We start from the raw sequence: 21352 nt of genomic DNA on the forward strand, positions 1-21352 counted from the left end.
ATGTTTTAGTCCAATTTGGAGAAATGATAACTTCGCTCCAGGTAGAACTGACATTAGGTTTATTTGGTCAGATAAAGGAATACAGAAAATTCATGACTTATTTCAGCAAAAGGATGATAAAAAAAATGTCATCTGACGAGTTTGTAATTCAACACCTCAAATTGACACAAATCAGGAGCTTCACTGGAGCAAACAAAAAACAATCCCTAAACATACCTCCCTATTCATTATTAGAGAAAAACTATTTTAAAGAACTCTGCAGGAAGAAAACATCTTATCTGGATTTCATAACTTACTTATATGTTGCTCTCCTGAGTCTTCCAAAGCTAAACTTAGAGTTTGGAGAGAGGATTTACAGGAAGACATTTCATTTGTTTAGTGGGAAGATTCTTGCAAGAAAGCTCAAATATGAACAGTAAATACCCAGCTTAGGCTTTTACAATATAATTGGCTGATGGGCACAAATATGACCCCGGAAAGATAAATAAATTGATAGTAAGTTAAGTTCTGGGAAGAGGTCAAATATATGATGGAAGATATTTTTCATCTATGAAAGTTTTTCTTATTAGGGTGTAATCCAAAAGAAGAGAAGAAAAAGCAAATCTTTCTACATCTGTTTGTGACAGGCAAAGCAGATGATAGTACTAACATGGAAAAACGTTAATAGACCAAATATTGATGAATGGTAAAAGAAAAGAAAAGAAAAAACCTGCAAAAGAACTATTCTGTTTAAAACAAGAGCTGTTTAAAAAAGCGTGGGGTCCTTTTAGTAATTACCCTGAACACACAGAATTGGAGAGTGTACTGGGTCAGCAGAGTGACTTTGAAGATGATTGATATGCTCGTCTATGAGCAGCAGGATAGAAGCTTGCTGTATGTTGACTGTATGGGGGTATGGAGTTGGAAATTGGTGATTATTAGCTGGAGGAGAAACATATAAAAAATACATATTTCTTTTTATTTTATTTTCAATGTATTTCTATTTTACTTTACCTTCTATTTCTTTTAAGTTTGTACATTGATATAATTCTGTATTATTTGTAAATCTACTGCAATCCAACACAGGACGTCTGCCATAAATTCTACTTTCATGAAGCTTATACATTTTCAATTTTTGTCAAATAGGTGATAATCTTACTTTATTTGTTATGTTTATTATTTAGGTTAGTGGCTGGTGGTGTGCTGGAGTACATTACATGACTCCAAAATATTTTCATGTATGTTAATGTGGTGGACAAAATATTAGGAACCCTTTCCTATTTAATGCACTCCAGCACACCACTGGCAGCCACTTTGACCTCAATAATATACATAAAGTAGAATTTTCAGCTTTCTGACAACAAAAACAGAAAGCTCAATAAAAGTAGAATTTATGGCAGAGCTGTTGCATTGGATTGCATTATATTGCACAATAAAGTGCTCATTGTATATGCCATGATGTACATTTTTAAACTGTCAGAAATGTTGTATTGTTTGTCAAGGAAGCTGCTTTTTACTCTTGTGTCACCCATTATATTTGAAGATGCAAATCAATGAGAATGTCTACTTTATGGCAATATTGGATTTTTAAAATATTTGTAGCATTTTTATGCCCTTTTCAGAGATTTGACAGTGAGGGATGATACAAAATAAGAGAAATAAATAAATGGGTAATGACATAAACAAACGTCTCTGGCTGGCCTCAGACCAATGATGCTTCAGTTCATTATTAGCATCTTTAATCTCTAGACTGCCAGCACATCCCTGAAATAAAAAATGATTTACAGGGTTCTTGCAACAATGTGATGAAAAATCCTGATTTACAAGTTATTTAATCAACTTAATAAGCCACTGTCTGTTCACAGTTGTCTGCTATCTATGAATTACTATTTATCTATACACAAGTATATGTATCACAATATAAATATCTTGATAGGAGGTGTAATCCATATTTCTCACCACTCATCAATTAGAATACTGTGTAACCAATGTAATCATTAACTTGATTCATTTCATTTTGTATTACTTACACGTCCTCATCACATAAAAGATGGGCCCCTAACTAACAACTGATCCTAACTGCTCTGTTGTAGAAACTAATTTAAGTGCTATGTATTCGTTATTAAGGTCACTCTGAGAGTTCAGCCATTAAATCGATGCTGATCTGTCAGAAAAAAAGAATAAATTGACACAAATCAGATTCTCGTACCCTAATTGACTCCACTGGGCTGTTGCATCGCTGAGCCTACAAGGTCCTCAGTGCATGATGATGATGAATATTCAGCCGACCAAGTGTGTGAGATCAGCAGTCCAGCTGGAGATGTGTGTGTATATGTGTGTGTGTGTGTGTGTGTGTGTGTGTGTGTGTGTGTGTGTGTGTGTGTGTGTGTGTGTGTGTGTGTGTGTGTGTGTGTGTGTGTGTGTGTACAGTACAGTACAGTAAGTGTGTGCAGGGCTGGTAACTGTCCAGATTGCACAAAGCTTCAAAGTGTAGTGACTGACAGACAGATGGATGATAGACAGAGTGAGGACAGAAATCTGCAGTGTGTATGTGTGTGTGTGTGTGTGTGTGTGTGTGTGTGTGTGTGTGTGTGTGTGTGTGTGTGTGTGTGTGTGTGTGTGTGTGTTTGAAATCTGCTTGTGTGTGTGCCTATGTTTGTGTTGCGTGAAGTGGAACGGGCAGCAGGCCTTCTGAGTGGCACAAGGCACATTGCCAAGTGATTGAAGTGATAAAGGTAGAGGAGGAGAGGAGAGAGGGACGAGAATAGATCCAGTGATGAATGAGCAGAGGAGAGGCAGCAGATGTAATGAAGTGTTAGACTGGTATGTTTCAGCTTTTTATCCTCTTTGATACATTTGGCACTTTGATATGTTTGTTGTAAACCCGCTCTGTTGCATCACATACGTCCCATTATCGCCACTGAGAACCAAAATGAAGGAGAGCTAAACTAACCATGGATGCTTTTTTTGGGGGGGTCCAACATGCATGACTGTCATTGCACTCTTCAGCCATGTGAGGGCACAATTACACTTATGATTTGCTGCATGTGCTGGCTCATTCCCTATGCTGTCTCTCAGCTCTCTCAAATGGTGGAGGGATACTTACATCAGGGTGAAAGGCAGAAGACTGAGCCCTGGGAAGGCTGGATTTACATTTAAATTCTGCAGTTTCAGCAGCAAAGGAAGCAGGTTTTAAAAAATATATATGAATATGAAATCGCCTACACATGTAGTATATTTTTATTCAAAGCGTATGATGGACCAAGTGTGTTTTAGCTGCTGTGCTGTACAAAAAACTGAGGAGCCCAGAATTACACAGAGAAATATGATACAGCACAAGGGAAAGGTTAACAGCATGCAAGCCTCCTCGCTCACCAGACACAGTGCAGGATTAACACTGTGTGAGTGTGAGTCTATGTGTGAGAGAGATGGGAAGGAGTGGGAGGGAGGGAGAGAAAGAAGGAGGGTAACAGGTGTTAATCAGAAAGGGAGTCCCGGCTGTAGGGAAGAGGGTGTAGTTGTAGTGGGGAACCAGAGGAAAAAGCAATTACATCACCTTTCCTCCAATAATTTGCCATGCTGTCAGTGCAGTCAGTGTTTATATATGTGTCTCTCATGTGTCTGTGACTCTGTGACTCTCACTGTGTGTGTGTGTGTGTGTGTGTGTGTGTGTGTGTGTGTGTGTGTGTGTGTGTGTGTGTGTGTGTGTGTGTGTGTGTGTGTGTGTGTGTGTGTGTGTGTGTGTGAAATGCATTTACAGGGCACGGGAGGAAAACCTGTCAAAGGTGAGATTTTATAATGAAGGAAAACGCAGACGCTCTGTGCAAATGGCACCTGCAAGAGCTGTCGGTCTCTAAATACTACTATATTAAATTAAGGTTCCCATTCATTTTGTGTTCCATTAGTTGCTCAAATTTCATTCCATGGCAATCGTAATTGGACCATGTGGTGCAATCTCTGCTTTGTGTTCTCTGATTAATGGATCTTAACGTCAGACTCTCTCTTTCCACATCAGATAAAATGGCAGCAACCTCCTTTTTGGTCTGTTTCCCTGTTGCCTAATCTCTTCCTGCCCTCTTCATTAAGACTTCCTCTGCGTGGCGCCCTCCCTTCCTCTTTAACTTTTGCTGTCTCGTTCGCCTCACCCTCACCCACCAGTCCTCACTCTCTGTCACCCTCCCTCCCCCTTCTATGACCTGCTGAACCAGCACACACTGGCCTGTCTGTCAAATCGACGGAACAGGTGCTCCAGCTACGACCTCACTTCCCCCACTTTTCCCCCTCTGCAGCCCAAAGGCACTAAACACACACACACACACATGCACAGACACATGTACAATAGAAAACATGCACACATAAGCAAACACTCTCCTACATGTTCACCTGACTTGTTATGGAGGCTTGAACAACGAGGTGAAACCTGGGTGATTCAGTGTGACACCAGCGCGGAAACATACTGTAACTATATGCTGACGGACACTGACTTACTGATCTGTGACTCTCTGTGGTGTCACACGCACGCGCACACACATATACACGCGTATATGTGCGTGCAAACAGTTGTAAATCACTTTAAGAGGGTGACCCAAAGGTATCTTGACAGGAGCATATGAGCCTGCAGTCCTGCTGCAGTACATGATTTGATGTGAGTCCAAAACACTCCCGGGCTTTTCTCTCTGCCTTGTAATAAACCGTCTACTTTATCAAGCCTTCACTTTTCTATCCGTCACATTATGTGGCAGTTCAGCTCCTAACATTAAGGAAGTGCGCTGACTTCTTCATCAGTGAGTTTATTTCTGACAAAGTCATGTACAAACACACAAAGTGCTTATTGTCTTTGAATCTGTTCCTCAATCAATCAGTCAGCCAGCACATGTCAGAAGGAGGGGGGAGTGAATGGCTGCTAGGTGAGGGAAGGGGGAGACAAGGCCGCGGAGGGGGAGGGGTAAACTTTGACAGTCCCTCACAGTTGGCACCAAGGATCCAGGATGCTTTGGGGCGGACAGGGAGAGGGGCAGAGAGAGCGAGACAGAGGTAGAGAAAGAAGGATAGGGTGAGTCTCTATCATAAGGGGACGAAGGAACCACAGATCCTCTTCTCCTTGCATATCTACCTTTAGGAAAAAAACCCAGAAGAAGTGTGGAAAAGGGGCAGGAAAAAAAGGATATGAAAAGAACATGAAAGAAAGAAATCGTCATTAAACGCACTACGAATTTCTCTCTTTCCCTCTCTTCGTCCATCTCGCACCTCTCTCAGTTTAATCTTAAATCCACTCCAATTTCCCCCGAGGGACTCAATTCTCTCTTTTTCCTGTAAGTATTCTCTTTCATTCTCTTGCTTTTATTCTCTGGGCTGCTCACTGTTTTTTCACTGGCTTCTTGTGCCTCAGTGCCCTACTGCGAAATAATGCCTGTGCCAGACATCAAATCTCAATCAATCACTTGTTATTTGATTGCATTAATGACTGAGTGGCCTTCTTCTTCTTGGAGCACTCTTCATATTGTAAATAAGTGAGGTGTGTGCATTTATGGGATTGCGAATAGGAAAAGCACTGTGGTGATTTAGTATGCATAACCTCAGCTATTCCACAGCTTGTGTGTATTTTGTTTGTGTGTGTTTGTCCATTGCCTTCAAACAGGCTTCCTTTGGGTGTTCTGTGGCTGGCCTGCTGAAATCAATATTGTTAATAGGTTGTGTGTGTGCGCTAATGCAGCTTATGTAGATTTCCGGCCTTCTCTATTTGAGAGGCATCTCGTTTTCTTTTATGGTACAACACATTTGCAATCACTCTTTCAAACAGCAAATGTGTAGTGCGATGCTGTAGGTATTGCAAGTTCATGTTTGTCCGTCCCAATCAGTGTCTTCCAGCACGCCTCAGCCCTGACGTCTGAGTATCTGTTGGCGCTCCTGTCTCCGTCACTCACGCTGCTCGACTCTCCTCTTCCTCCTATTCCTCTGCCTCTCTAAAAGCCTCCTTGTCTGTTTAATTCTCTGTGTCGTTAGTTCTGTCTCTGTGTGTGGGCCTCTGTGACTCTTTGTGTGATTATGACAGGCTGTCTGTAGGGAGGCCTGCTGTTGCCAGAGCAGCTCACCGCAGTGTTCAGTCTGCCTGTAGGTCTGAGAGGCCTTGTGTCTCTATTTCCCCCTCAATCTATCTCTGCTGTGCTTTGTGTGCCACTATCAATATCGGTTTGTGTCTATCAGTGGATTAACGAGCATCTGTCTCTCTCACTCCCCTGCTTCCTCTGCTCCCAACAGCGAGAGACAGAAGAAGAGGGACCATTCCTCCTGGTGGAGTGACACCAGGAATTCCCTCTTTCTTTCTCTCTGCTCCACTCCCTCACTCCGTACCCCACAATCCCCCCTACCCACCACAATCAACCATGACACTGTTGGCCTCCGAGAGGTCGCTCCTCATCCGGAACAAGTTCCGCTCAGGTGAGGAATCAACTCAATTCAACTCACGCCAATTAAGGGGAGAAGGATTTATTTTCCCCACAACACTGGCTTCACATCTCAGGCATAATTGGCAAGATTAGCATCAATATATAGAGGTGAAGAGTTTGTGAAGTTTATTGGCTAGTCAGTCACATTGTCTATCATGTGATCAATAGAGTGAAGGTATTGATCATGGTGAATGGATTTAGTCATTGCTACCCGCAGACAGAGATGTTTTGAATAGACATGAGGACACCTGAACCTCGGGTTAAAGATCTCTGCATGTTACTGTGTGACACTTTAATGAGGACGTGTTGGTTTATTGTTATTTATGGAAAAATAGACTATATGGCCCTTTAAAATGAACGTTCCTTTTCTTTGAACAAATGTCATCAGAGAAATACAGTGTAGCTCTGTCCAAGTCCAAGGCTTGTTATTAGAGACAGTGTACTAAAAAGCAGAGATAATTTTGAAAAGTGGATTTTGTTGAGTATATTTGATTATATCCAATCAAGTCCAAAATTTAACACAAGAAATATGTAGACATTATTGCAGGTGAACAGGCCGATGATATCCTGTTACATTTTGTTAAGACCTTGAGCAGAAAATAGTCATAGTGTGGCTGAAATTAATTCCATTTTTGTACCAATATCATGTATTACTCCACTCATTTACAACTTTCAGGAGACAACCAGTGTTCTCTAACAAACAGCATTAAACAACTTTCTCATTAGTGCATAATGCAAGTTTCGCTACAAGTTGTAGCGGCTGCTGTTGTGTTCCCTGGCAGCTGTCACAAATGGCTGGTAAAATAGAAAGCCGAGGAAATGACATGGAGACAGTCCCCTAGGTGTACAAACACCTGCTGGAAAACGTGATTCTTTAGGGCAGCTGCTCTGTCTGAAATCATGTATGTACAGACTGTTGAAGCGCAGGACCAAAATATCACTTAGTATATTACTGATTAGCCGGGTGTCAGTCTGTTTATAGGACGATAGTTTAAATTTGCTGTTACTGTTTTTGTTGACCTGAAACTCTTGACATTATATCGCCTGATGCATCTCATGTTACATAAGCATATGCTTGATGTTTGTCAAGACTAAGAAATCATGTTTATCCTTATGATAAAGCAGTGCTTCCCAACCTTTCTGAAAAAGAACCTCTTAAACATGCAACCCCATTTCACAGGTTGTGTGTGTCTATGAGTTGTGAAAAGTTAAACCAAAGAGTCAGTGTGTGATTTTTCAATTTGAATGATTTTAGGAGGCCTGAAGACATAAGAGAAAACAGTTTTTAGAAGAAAATGGAAAATCACAACCCCCACAAACGAAAAACAAACACACACATTTCAGTAACAGAAATATTCTGTTTTTATGACTCCCAGGTTGGGAACCACTACATTATGCAAAGCGTATTTGTGATTGAAACTGAAGTTAAGGTTTTGTTCCAGGCCCCCTGTTCAAGCACATAAAAAAATCTGCTGTTACAATCTGAAACCAATCTGTGTGTCAAGAGCTGCTTCCCTAACTTATTATAAGCACAGCGCTCAGTGTGTGAATGTGCTTAAAATCCAGATTTCTACCATGTTAAACTTTTGTTTTGAGTTGTCTGAGAGGCAGGAAAGCAGGAAGAGTATAGTTAGCACAAATGAGGATGACGCGAGGAGGAGATGCATAAGAGGCTTGTGGAGAGAGTGGGACAGCTGAAGGGGGGATGGGACCAACAGAAATAGACATACTGAGAGATAAATAGTTACTGGCCTCAACCCCCTGTTCAGACTTCCACTCCCCTCGTCAGGTCTCTCAGGTCTCAAAACTCACTGAAATGTATCATGGGGGAAGCAATCGTGGCCCTTGGCCCAGCCCCACCCTTCACCTGCTTGTGTACTGAATGTTAATGTGTGTGCGCCTATGTGTAGTGTGTAGATGTGTGTATGCATGCAAGAGGATATATAATCTACAAGCAATGTGAAGTCATGAGGTAATATATGTTACAAGGACGTATCATTTAACAGTGGACCTGCTGTATTGCTTTACTCAACTCTTACCTTTCTCTGTCAAGCGTGATTTATTTTTCCTGGTGATTTGTCCTTTAAATTGTTTGTCTGTTTCATGAAGAAATTAATCCAACTTACAGTTCCATAAGTGTAACTTGTTATAGTTTAACATTTTTAACAGCCTGCTCAAACTCTGCTCTTGTCTTTCAGTCCTGCAGTTGAGGATTCAGAACCGAAGGCAGAGTGAGATCAATGCAGACCCTGGTTAGTCTATTTGTATCATTAACATAGTGATTGATTCAGTTTCATATTAATGATCTTTAGGTCACCTTGTCTTACTGAAAGGTGATTGCCTATTGATTGGTAAATGTCTTTGTAGGTTTACTATATTGATTGTTTACTTTCTTCTATTTAACTAACATTTTGGGTTAAAACTGCATGTTAATAAAATGTGAATAAATAATATGAAAATACTCCAAGAATGTGATAATTTATACTAACAACAAAAAAGATATGCACAATGTACCTTTTATTCACATTTACAAGGCATCACAGGGTCACACAAACAGCAAGGTGTCAAAATTATTGAGATGAATTATTAAAAAAAGGATTGCATATTTTCATTGCAGCTTTTGAAATGCAGATACAATTTTGCAAGGATTGAGCCAATCTGGATACAATTATATATGTGGGAGTTAACATGTGTGCAAAAATAATATGTTCTTAATATCACTTATTATCTGTATATGTAAGAGGTTTGTAAATAAAATGTGATGTACAGTAGACTCATATGCAGGACATGCATATTCAGGTTCATGCAGTAAATCTACAGAATAGTCGAAAGTGTAGAAAAGCAAAACACCATCCCTTTGTCGACAGGCAGTGCACCTTGCTTCAGTTCCCTCCTAGATATCTGAGGCAGAAGCAGGCTGCTCAAGAAGTGCTGCACATCCTGATGCCTGTCGACACAAAAAAGCGCCTGAGATGCTCCATGCTGTAACTTGAAGGGATGAGTTGAAGGCTTATAGTGCTTTGTTGTTAGTTCACCCGAGTTGCTCCTCTACTCGGCTAGCATCCTCCAAACCCCCCCCCCCCCCCCCCCCCCCCCCAAAAAAAAAAAAAAACCCAAATGAGAGTTTGAATTTGAAAAACAACCTCTGTCTTCTTCTGCTGAATTGTCATTTTAACTCATAACTACTATCTTGTTTTTGTAGGGTTGAAATCTACCAGTCCCTCTCAAAAATCAGAGAAAGACCAGAGTGAAGCTCTGGTGAGTACCATCTTTTTTCTCATTGATATTCAACAGATTAAATATGGATGTTGATGTGGTAAAAGCCATGATGCAATGTAAAGACAGTTTTCACTTCACATTTAGGATCATTTTTTAATTGAAAAAACATGATCGGACCAAATTTTATTTATTTTCGCTGTGTTTTCATGAGGACTAAGTCAACATTCACACTGTTTCAAGTGAATGAACTAAGTGGTCTTCTGTGTGAGGACTAAACATAACCTAAAAACAGACTTTATATTGGTCTCAGTGTTGCATAAGATCCAAGCGCTGCTTCAAAGATCTTGCAAAACTCTGGAGGAAATAATTGACATTGTACTACGGCAGTATTTAACTTTCCCCTGAGTAAACTACATTGTAATCCCTGGCTGTTTGTTTGACCATGCTGTTTCTTGATGCAGCGTCTAACTGATGATGGTGCCACTCAGAAGTTGCCCCCTAGTGGTCTGAACACTGAAACTGCACAAGGTGATGCCCTGCCTAGAGTACTGTTGCTGTTTCTTCTGCTCTCTCTACCTCTCTACCTCTCCTTGTGTGTATTTTATCATATCTGTGCTGCTCTCTGCTCCCTGTTGTACAGTAGTTGTGCAAGGAAATGAAGTGTGTAAATCTGGTAGAAAGGCTTGGCGTTTCATCAGCTGTCAGTTAAATAGAAATGTGACCTTGTTGCACACTGTAACTCTGCATTTTAAGCAGCCTGCAAACATATCAGTGATTGACAGCACACGATAAGCCCGCCCATCCAGGGATCAGAGTCATCATTTTCTCCTGTTAGTGACATTTTACTCTCTCATCTCTTTATCTCTCCTCCTCCTCCTCTCCATAACCCTCTAACCATCGTTTTTAATTGAAAACACTGCTTTTATAATATCTGGCTTTTCAGGCTGTCTGATTTCCTAAACAGTCCTTTTCTGCCCTTTTAAAAATGTTGTGTGTGTATGTTCATATCCAAGGGAATACACCTCCCTATGGGCAGGAGTGTTTACTATTTTTGATGCCACTGCTGGTTTGAATTTGGACTTATAGCCTGTGGCAGCATAGTCTCACATCCCATATGTTCTGAAATCCTGTTGCTTCTCTCACTCCAATCTCCTCTTCTCTCTCTCTCCCTCTCTGCTGATCTCCCATCTGTCCCCTTCCCTCCACTTATTTTTCCACCATCCCGCAGAGAGGAGTGTATGCGGGGCCCAGAGGCAGAAGAAGGCTCGCCAGGCACAGGACCTCAGCGAGAGGATCCAACATTTGCCTGGACCTGTAGAGCAAAAGCACGAACACACACTGGCCCTGGAGAACCGTGAGTCAACATGCATCCACATACGATGGCACACATTTTTATTTTAATACCCTTATCTCCTCTCTCTCCTCCTGTGACCTTACCTCCTTTCACTTTTAATTTCTTCAGGTCCTGCCTCTTTCCCTCTGTCCACTGATGTCTTCGAAGATGACATCTCCTCCTGCTCCTCCTCCTCGCCCCATGAGCAACATGGCGTTCACCAATCACCAGCCTTCCGTTCACTGCCAGGGCTCTCAGGTGACCAATTACTGAGTGACTTTTCAGCTGTGGGCCCGCCCCTTAACCACAGCCCCAGTCATGCTCAGGTGAGGAAACAGCACTGAGATTTAGTTTTCATGAAGTGCACAAAGTTAACATGAAGGTCTAATAAATTACTTCCCACCAATAGCCTCTGATAAACACATTAAAGTAAATATTAACAGACTGATGAGATTATAAATAGCTGTATATGTCAACTCCAATAATGTAATATTCCTTTCAGTCTGGTTTGGCGTTGCTCCCGGCAACCGAGGGCATCAGACAACCAATGACTGTAACACTGAGTGAATCAAACTCCGTGGCAACAACTGGGAGACCAAATGGGATCTATCTGACCTCTCAGACCACACCCCTGCTGCCAAAGGTAATGTGGGGTTAATGCATATGGATTCTGTTGCTTTTATTTTGGTTTTCTTTTTTCTTTTTGGCTCATTTAAATTTATGGTGGTATTTTTTTTGTTTTGACTCCTGAAAATAAAATGTTAATGTCATGTATAGGGAAATAACTGTGATTTTCATTGAGGGAAACAAACTTTAAGATTGGGTATGTGTGAGTATGTGCTTATGTTGGTGACAGGTATTCACAGCAGGTATACAACATGAAAGATAAAATAGCATTGTAAAGGTCTTTAACCTAACAGGATGGTCACTCCTCTGTTTTGTCAAACACAGTGCTCTGCTGTAAGCTCCTCTGCATTCATTACTGTCAATTTGCACTTCTGGGGGAGCTCAGTATTTGCCCTGTAGGTTAACGCATTCACACACAAGCAGCGTGGCTGTGTGTCAGAACTAGCACATGCTGTCATCTGAAGATTTACGAGGCATTTGTGCATTTCATGTAATAATTTAACCTTGACATGGGGCAAATACTGTCAAATGACGTTAAACGACTTGACATTTTCTCTGTGTGATATTTTACATGCTATTCTTGAAATTACTCATCAGAACCTCAGTATACTTACAGTTTAAGGAAATGTGGGTATTTTCTACCTTTATAGACAGCTCAGCCTCCCAGCCCCACTTGTTCCTCCTCACTGCCATCCTCCCTCAACTTCAACCACCTCCCACGCCCACGGAAACCGCGGGACACCAAACCCAAAATGAGGAAACTCAAGTATCACCAGTACATTCCTCCGGACCAGAGAGGAGGGTCTGGAACTGGAGGTACCAATTTCATGCTTTGCTTTTCTACATTTAATTTAATAGTCCTTTCCTTAGTTCTTTCAAGACTTGCTCTTGTTGCTGGTTGTTTGAATTAAGCCTGGAAATGTGTTTATTTCCAGGGGGAGGAGCTAAACAGAAGAGCCCTACCCCTACCCAGTCTTTAGACCCAGCCTATTCCCATCTTCTGAAGCAGCAGCAGGTCTTCCTCCAGCTGCAGATCCTCCAGAACCAGCAGCAGCAACAACAGCAACAACTACAACCCCAACAACAGCTCACTGTTGTACCCAGGTATGCAGTTTCAGTAGTTTGCTGCTGATAGTGTTGGATAATTCAATCTGAACCTAGGAGGTATGCAGGGCATCAGCACTCAGATGTTTCTGGAAAGTTAACGGTTTCGTTTTCCTCCAGTGGAGATCACGCTGATCTTGTGAAGTCCTCTGGAGCCATGCCCCTGAACCCCCACCCTGTTCCTGCCACAACAAACCACACGCCTATGGACACAAACTCCACATCCAAACCTGAGCTTCTCCCGGCCAATCTTGTTGATCTAACAGTAAGAAAAGCGATTAAAATGTCTGAGAACCAAAAACTCTTATTTACAATTTAAGGCAAACTCACATGACTGTCATTTCACCTTTCCCTTCCTCAGGTGTCAGAGTTGCGGCAACAGCTGCGTAAGCGCGGACTCCCAGTCTCCGGCACTAAGCCTGCCCTGTTGCAGCGTCTCCGGCCCTTCCAGCTCCCCCATTCTTGTCTCACTCCTGCACCTCTTTGCCAGCTGGGGACCAGCATGGAGCCCCTCGCTCCCAGCCCCCAGTTGCCACCCAACCAGAGCCCCAGCTTAAGCTCCAGCTCTGGACCAGACTCGCCCAGCAGCAGCCCTAACCAACAGATGTACATGCAGGACAGGGGAATTCCTAATGGGATTCTCAGTGAAGCCCCAAATGGGATCCTGAGTGCTGTCTCGAATGGTTTCTCAAATGCTGCATCAGTCAGTTTGGCAGGTGAACAATGTGGTCTTACCAACACTGTCTTCCTGGCTCCGGCAAGCACCGCCTCAGGAACTCCTAGTCCTAGTCTACCCATGTCGTCCTCCTCACCACTGCAATGTGGTACTCTCTGGAGGACTGACAACGAGCAGCAGCAGCAACAGCAGCAGCAGGAACTGAGCGTGGAGCTGGAGATGAGGGAGAGGATAAGGAGCAGGCCCAGGGAACGCTCTGCTAACACTGGCAATGAGGTAAGGACCAACTGGCTTGGATCTTTGATCTGTGTTGGGAACAGTTAATTTAACAGGGTCACTGTTTTCCAGAAATAAAATTATAAGTACCTTTTTACCATTCCTCTCATCTTCTAGTCTTGTGGAGGATCCCTTCATCCATTCCTGCAACAGGATTCAGGATGCTCTAGAGGGAAGACAGAAACAGACACACAGACAGAGGTGTTGTTTACACAGGTAAACACAAAAATCAATACACACACATCACATGTAGATGCCTCTTTTCAAGGATGCACCACAGAGCCTTCCTTTCTAAATGTTTGAACATGCTCCCATCACCACCTGTCAGCTAATTCACCCTTTGCTTTCTAATCAGGTGTTTTGCTGCCAACCATGTGATGTGATCGGCCAGGACTTTGAACTGCCAGTGCAGATTACAGCAAGTCCTGTTCAGGCTTTGCCTGGAGCTCGCAGCTTGGAGGAAGAACTACAGGAGGCCATCCAGAAAGCACAGGTTAGAGTCTTTAGTTGATCAGGAAGACATCACCAAGAGCTCATTTTGTACATAAGGAAATAAGTGTTTTTCCTTTCTCTTGCCAACAGATGGACCCCCGGCAGTCCATAGATGATATTCTGGATGAGCCTATTAATTGCATCCGTGAGTATCCAATAATTAATTAAGAATACAACCTAAATGGAACTGTTATTTCTTTCAGAGTCTAATCATTTTTACTACCATCCTTCCAGGCTCCATCAATGTCTCTGATCATAAATCCCTTGCCCACTCAGACCCCAGCCGTTCTCCTCCCCCTCAAGCCGATCAACAGCACCCCAAGGATGACAACTTTCTGCCTTCGCCTCTTTGCTCCTCTCTCTTACTGGAGCTCCCTCCATCCCCTGCTGTAATAACCCCAAACCAGGTGATCCCTGCTCCTCCACCACCTCCAATCTGCACCTCCCCTCTGTTATCCACTGGAAAGTCACGGAAACGACGGGCTCCAACTCAGTTTGATGCTGCTGACTGGCTTGAAACGCTGACGTCTGGCCTGCACCCACTTACCCCACCCACTGCTCCATTCGTTGAGACAGACTTCAGTCTGGATTCAGATCTGAATGTTACCATGTTACAATGTTATGATTTAATTTAGCAGATGCTTATATCCAAAGCAACGTACATCTGAGAGTTAATATACCACAAGCAAGGATCTAGTCAGGAGAGAACAACACGAGTAAGTGCTAATCGAGTGCTGGATCTAATGATAGAGCAGTGGTGAGAACTTGTGTGTGCATATTTGTTTGTAACTCTCTATGTACAGAAGGTGATTGTTGTAGTTTTTGAATGTCATGAATGGGGAAGACTGTATGAATCCCACTGAGGGCACAAGATTGTGAATAGAAGCCTCCATCCATCCATCATTGATAGGCTGTCAGAGTCACTGGCTCCACGCAATGTCGAGAGCTGGATTCATTGCAGAGATTAGATCAAACATAGCTTTGATGGCACACATGCACCCTACGCACACATAGACACTGCACAGCACTATTTTAAAGCACTTGGGCTCAGCCAGAAACGGCAAACAAGCAACACATCTGTGGATTGACACACTCCACAGCACAATGTTTGCAGTGCAAAACAAAAGAAAACCTGGTGGCATATTAATTTAAACATGCTTCCTGTCTGCGCTGGGAGAATGTTGTTTCTGACTTATCTCCAAAACCTGTTGTCGGATTGGGTTGAGTGTGGCCCCTGGTGTTGACTCAGTCATTGAGTCCTAGCCATTCATAAAGCCCATTTAGAGTGTGTAAAAGCCAGACAGAGCACACAGCTTGTGTGTGGCTCCAGACCTTAACCCGGTGCCAGACACACAGTCGGCATGCAGAGGGAGAAAGCTGGCAGAAGCTACAAACAAGCAGTGTGTGTGCGTGTTCATGTGTACGTGCGAGTGCAAGTGTCTGCACGAGTGTAAGTATGTGTGTGTTGAGTATGTCTGACTGTGTGTAACTGTGCACACAGGGCTGCTTTTTGTTTGTGTCAACACACAAAATGCTTCCATCTATATTTATAAGCGTTATTGCCAAATGCACTTGTAGTTACACACACTTACAATTAAGTGTGCCTGTTTGTGTGTGGTACGATTGATCTGTGAGAGGATACGAGTGAAAGACACAGAAGAGAGGTTGTGTATTTCTGTGTCCACATTTCAGACCAGACATTGCGTTGTAGTCTCTTTGCCAGCGGGCAGTAACTCCAGTGTAGATATCCAGTGTAATCATCAGAACAACCACATTACCTTGTTCAAGTCACTGTTCTCCAGGAGAGCAATCAGGCAACTGCCCCAAAAATAGTCCTCATACAAATGCACCAATCAGACAAGGGAGAGTTTCCTCATCACTTTGCAAAAACAGGTGGTCATTTTGTTCCCTGATTAACCCCCAACTGTGTCTGGCCCACTGCTCGGTGCTTACCCTGCTACTAGCAAAGCCAGATTTAGCACAATTTATAACCTAGCGCCAAGACCACACCTGTTCACTTTGCAAATTAATTCCACAAATGTGTTTTTTGACATTGTTAAATCTTTGCTGTACAGTTAAATATAAGACATGACTATAAAATGCACTGTAGAAGTAGGACATGATATGTTTGGAAAATATGAAACATGACCAGAGGTGAACTAGTCGGTTGGAGCTGATCCAGTAAATGCTTCACATTTTCTTAATTGTGACAGTGATCTTGCTTTCATATTCTAAATGATTTACTGGTCATGCAGAAATGGGTACATTATTTGTTTGTATAATATACTTTCAGTGAGTTATGTCCAATCTCAACCCCACTTAACATAATAACATTAATAGAAAAACATCTGACAGAGGTTAGCTGCCATTAACCTATGCTGCAACAGATAAATGTAATTTATATACAAGATGCCATCTACATAAAATTACATTTTACTCTTAATTGGCTGTATATGCCATGAATCATTTTTGAAGGGCTCTGATTGACTCATTCATATGGGGAATAACTAACTGGATGTCTTTCTGTAAGACCACTTGATTTTGCAAGAACTGTGTTTCTCCTGCTCTTCTCAACCATAATGTGTTAAAATAAATGTAATGTGCTGAGTGCAATATGTGTAAAGGGCACAGCAACTGGTAGATGTAAGGTCATACTGTGATCATGTCATGTTTGTTTTTGTACGCAAACCTTGCAGCCTCTAGTTTCTTGTTCTGATGATAAACCAATGTCTTACCAAGCAAGACAGCCGTGGCAAATTATTAGAAGAAGACATTTGAGCACAGGCAGGCCTTCAACAGAATACTGAAAATGTATGTTTAAATTTATGTTGAAGCAGTTTTTGTACAGCTTTCACTACAGAAACAATGAAAAATGCAGTTAAATGTAGATGGATGGCTATGATAATCATAGCAATCAATAAACATTGCCTGCTGCATGAAAAAAAAAGAAAATTGATAGGCAGGAGAGTAAGATGCTACCTCCTGTGACTTCCAGTGCTTTAGGGCCTACACTAGTGTTTTCCTCGTTTCTAATTTAATTTCCGAACACTAGTGCAGGGTTTCCTATTTCAGAGACCAGAACACCCCTGAGACAGTTTCACAGGTTTGACTAAACCCAGGTTAAATACTGTTATAAAGTGACCTGATTTAGATATGAACCTGAAAACACTGGGGGTGTTACAGGTAACTGAGACTCTGTAGGCCACTTCTGCTGCTATAAATGCCTTATTGTGTAAACTGAAACAAAATAAAATGTGTTTGCTTTTATTTATTATGTAATTTATTCATGCCAAAGATATCAACCCCTGTCCAAAATGTATTTTAAAGCATTAAGAAAATTAAAGTCTTAATAGATTTTCTATGTGGCTCTTCCTTGTTTCTTTTATCTGAGTCAAACAATCAAACAGCTCATTGCTGTGATACATCATGCTGAACTGATTAACCAGTGGACACTTTAAATGGTAAAATGGACTGCATTTATAGAGCGCCTTTCAAGTGTTCTGACCATTCAAAGTGCTTTACACTACATGCCAACATTCACCCATTCACATACATAATCATACACTGATGGCAGAGGCTGCCATGCATGGTGCCAACCTGCTCATCAGGAGTTCTCACACTCACACTCAAACACTGATGGCACAGCCTTCAGGAGCCATTTGGGGTTCAGTAACTTGCCCAAGGAGACTTCAACATCTGGACAGGAGCTGGAGATCGAACAAACTTCTGATTAGTGGATGAACCGTTCTACCTCCGTTCAGGAGCTGCCCCAAAGCTGCTTTATGGAGAAATAACTACTGATCGCCTCTATATTTTACAAGAAACTGTCCCAAATTATGTCTTATCAAATATTGATGGTCACGAAGTGAATTAAATATTCATTTGTACCAATATGCTGCTTAAATATCCATGCAAAAGCACTGACACCCACATGGCTTGATGGTTAATCTTCATAATGACATAGTTATTATTATCTGGAGGAACAATAATGTAAAGTCAGTGATCATCAAGGGAAAAGATGAAAATTGTAAATTGTGTTTTTCCATCAAGTACCACGTCAGCATATAACTTTAATGTTTAATCGCATTTATTGTAATAAATGATATATTCAAGTTTAGGCCATAAGGACCTATATACAGAAGTCATAAAGTAGCATGGCTAAGAGAGAGGAAGAGAGAGTGGTGGTTGAAGAGAGGGAGCGATGCTAACTAGAAAAAAAGCAGTGAATCAGATAAATAAAACGTTATTTCAATGGTTAAAATCTAAAGCACAAAAACACGCCCTGCACACCTCCGCACAACCAGGTGCGGAGGTGTGCAGGTCAGTGCCATATTGCTGGATTTGGTGTGAATGCAGCCATAGCACACGCTGTCCACTGTTGCCTCTGCCCTGTGTGTGTACCCTAACCTAAACCCTAACCCCAACCACGGAGGTGATGCTTTGAAAACCTTAAATTATACTCTTCTTTGATAGACCTATTAGTGGGCCAATGTTAATTTCAACACATGTACCTGAATAGTCTGTTGAATATATCATTTCTAACTGTGGCAGCTGATTTCTCACTTGTTTTGATACTGATGTACTGAATTATATATTTTACAATCAATTATTTTTTGCATTTGCCAATACTCAACTCCAAACTGCCTCTACTGTAAACTGCATCTCCTAATGAACAGAGAAAGTAGGCTTGATGGATGCACATGAATCTGACAGATGAGTCAGGATGTTTTCCCTCTTTGATGTCTTGCCAAACAACTCATATTGCTCTCCAACGCAAGAATATGCCTTTAGAGGGTGTTTCTTTTTTCTCATCAGACTTGATGACTTAACAGTTCTCTTCAGTGGTTAAGACACTGTGGCTGCAAATGAGGAGCCTGTATAAAAGCCAGTGGTTGATTAATTGACTGATTGTTCACAGACCAAGATGTGTTGTGAGGATCCATCTCTATTCCAATCAAAGAGAAGAATATAAGGACACAACAGACAATTCTTTAGACTAATTTACAGCCCAGATAGATCTAAACCAGCCTGTCTGTTGGTGATACAGCGAGCTACAGCTGCATAATATGTTGATAAGTTTAACCCTACCATACCTGTCAAGAGACCAAGTACAAAGGGAGAAATAAGAGGAGACAATCTACTCTCTTTGACACCCGGGGTTGAGAGAGTGTGTTTTCACAAGGGTAATACTCCAAAGCTGTGACCAGGGTGTAATGAGGGATTCTCTGCAATGGCCCCTCTAGCCGTTCCACATCACTTCCTCCTCGTTCCCCCCACTGCAATAACCTCTTCCTGCACGATTTCATGGGAATTAAAGGGAGAAAGGTGTGTTTCATATGTAAAGCAGCTAGCTCTCCCTGAGACGTGAGATGGTTTGTGCGGATTCCCTCCCTCCGTCTCGCTCTGTCTCCTCCTCGTTTCGTCTCTTGGGTTGGGGTGGGGTGTTGTGGGGTGTTGGGTACCGGGTTTGTATGTGTAGGGGGGAGCTGGTTGAGATGAGCTTTGATCATTGGCAGAAGGTCGCTATGGTTCGATTTCTGTGGCGCTCCTCTGAGAGGTTTGCTTTGCAATTATAAACCATATGAGAGCAGGCAGAGGGATGTTAATTTCTCAGCAGCCACTGTAGCCACTGTCAGTTAGCCAACAGTGAGCAGTAATCACATTTTCAGTATTAGAACAGAAAGAAGGCATTTGGTACCACAGCAACCAATACATGGGTTGTAAAATCCATCAAATAATCTCTTTACTATGTGAGCTGTGTAGTGATGAAAGACTCAATGAGGCCCTGAACTGCTGCTGGCTCTCTAGCGACAGCCACATATATACGTATACAGTACATAGTGATTACCAACCAGGGGAGCTTGCCCCAGACGGTATTTTCACAGTTGCCAGGGGGAACATGGAAAGCTGAACTAATTATCTCAACTAAACCTATCTAACTTAACTTAAAGCTGCAGTTGGTAAGTCTTATAAAAGTAACTTTTTGTCCTATTTGCTAAGACTGTCACCATGTAAAGACAGCATTACATGAAACTAGTAATCTGTAAAAAAAAAAAAAAAAAAAACAGGCTCATTGAGCCCCATCTACTGCTCCTACTGCAAATTGGCAAATTGCCAGAATCCAGCGTGACCGGACAAAAAGAACCAATCAGAGCCAGGATGGTGTCTGATGGAGTGTCTGACAGCTGTCAATCACTGCTCACGCATACAGCCCCCTCCCCCTTCCTCCTCAGCTCGGGAGAGCGGCTTCAAGAGCGTAGAGAAAGTAATGGCGCAGCAACAACCATCAGCGAGGACAAAACAACCGATACCTCCGTTACCAACAACAGCATTCACGGTCGCGTGCCGTCACGCGCACGTCAGCCTCATCTTGGGGAGGGACTTTGGAGGCAGGGCAGGAGTGCAGTGGAGAGGGAGGGGGAGGGATCTGAAAGTTGTACTTTGATGCTAAGTCCTCTCTCTCCTCAAAGTTACCGACTGCAGCTTTAAAAGCAGAAGATATCATGTGATTAAAAGATATATCCACATATTTTCAGTATGTTAAGGAGGAAAACAAAGAAGATTACATGTTGGTGTGATGCTCACTGAAATAGCTAAAATAAGGAATTAACTGTTGAATGAATTAATAAAAATTGTTGGCTATATGTGAGAATAAATGGTTAAAGAATAAAGTCCAGTCAAACGGTCACTGGTAGCCTACTGTTTAAGCTCAAATGTTTGACAGTATTGTTGCCTTTCATTCCTTGTCTCTCACTCTCCTCCTGTCATCTCTCAACTGTTGTTGTCCAATAAAGGCAAATAAAGTCCAGCCAATTCTCCACATGAAGGTAGTATGAACACAAACTTGAGCAAACCAATCTTGACAATTTAATTGTATGAAAAAAAAAGGTTTTCAAGTAACTTTTATTTATACAGCCCAATCAGAGGAAACTCATCTATGCACCTCTATGGCAGAGAGGTGAGAGGCAACAGGGAGATGAAAATAAAAAATGTGAAAAAGTAATTAATTTAAATAAACGAAATCTCAGTATGATTTAGAAAAAAAATCCAAGATTGAAATTCTGATAACAACCAGAGCTGTATAGAGAGAATTCGGACAACTCAACAACAGGCGCCATGTTGTCACCACAAGGTTGGCTGGTTCTGAGTGCAATTAAACAAGGCGGACATGATAAATAATGTGTTTGTTTTCTCCAGTGA

General features: G+C 42.0%; 2 protein-coding genes across 2 annotated transcripts in view; both read left to right on the forward strand.

Moving 5' to 3' along the window:
* The window catches only part of foxj2 (forkhead box J2), a 321604-nt gene that overhangs the window by 45253 nt on the left and 254999 nt on the right, over positions 1 to 21352 (forward strand). The window lies entirely within an intron of this gene.
* On the forward strand, positions 6350 to 15032 carry si:dkeyp-69b9.3 (myocardin). Its single transcript, XM_062423327.1, has 16 exons — positions 6350 to 6417; positions 8624 to 8677; positions 9628 to 9683; positions 10106 to 10172; positions 10873 to 10998; positions 11107 to 11303; positions 11480 to 11620; positions 12255 to 12420; positions 12540 to 12708; positions 12829 to 12973; positions 13070 to 13660; positions 13778 to 13876; positions 14016 to 14153; positions 14243 to 14297; positions 14387 to 14762; positions 14874 to 15032. The coding sequence occupies exons 1-16, from the start codon at positions 6363 to 6365 to the stop codon at positions 14911 to 14913; spliced, it is 2475 nt and encodes an 824-aa protein (XP_062279311.1). The 5' UTR covers positions 6350 to 6362; the 3' UTR covers positions 14914 to 15032.

The sequence above is a fragment of the Scomber scombrus genome, chromosome 7 (assembly GCF_963691925.1).
Source record: "Scomber scombrus chromosome 7, fScoSco1.1, whole genome shotgun sequence".
Lineage (NCBI taxonomy): Eukaryota > Metazoa > Chordata > Actinopteri > Scombriformes > Scombridae > Scomber > Scomber scombrus.

Bases quoted from the DNA above. Each gene is read 5' to 3' on its own strand.
- si:dkeyp-69b9.3 (XM_062423327.1), top strand. From the start codon at position 6,363: ATGACACTGTTGGCCTCCGAGAGGTCGCTCCTCATCCGGAACAAGTTC. The intron at 6,418-8,623 runs GTGAGGAATCAA...CTTGTCTTTCAG, and splicing joins CCGGAACAAGTTCCGCTCAG to TCCTGCAGTTGAGGATTCAG. The intron at 11,621-12,254 runs GTAATGTGGGGT...CTACCTTTATAG, and splicing joins CCACACCCCTGCTGCCAAAG to ACAGCTCAGCCTCCCAGCCC.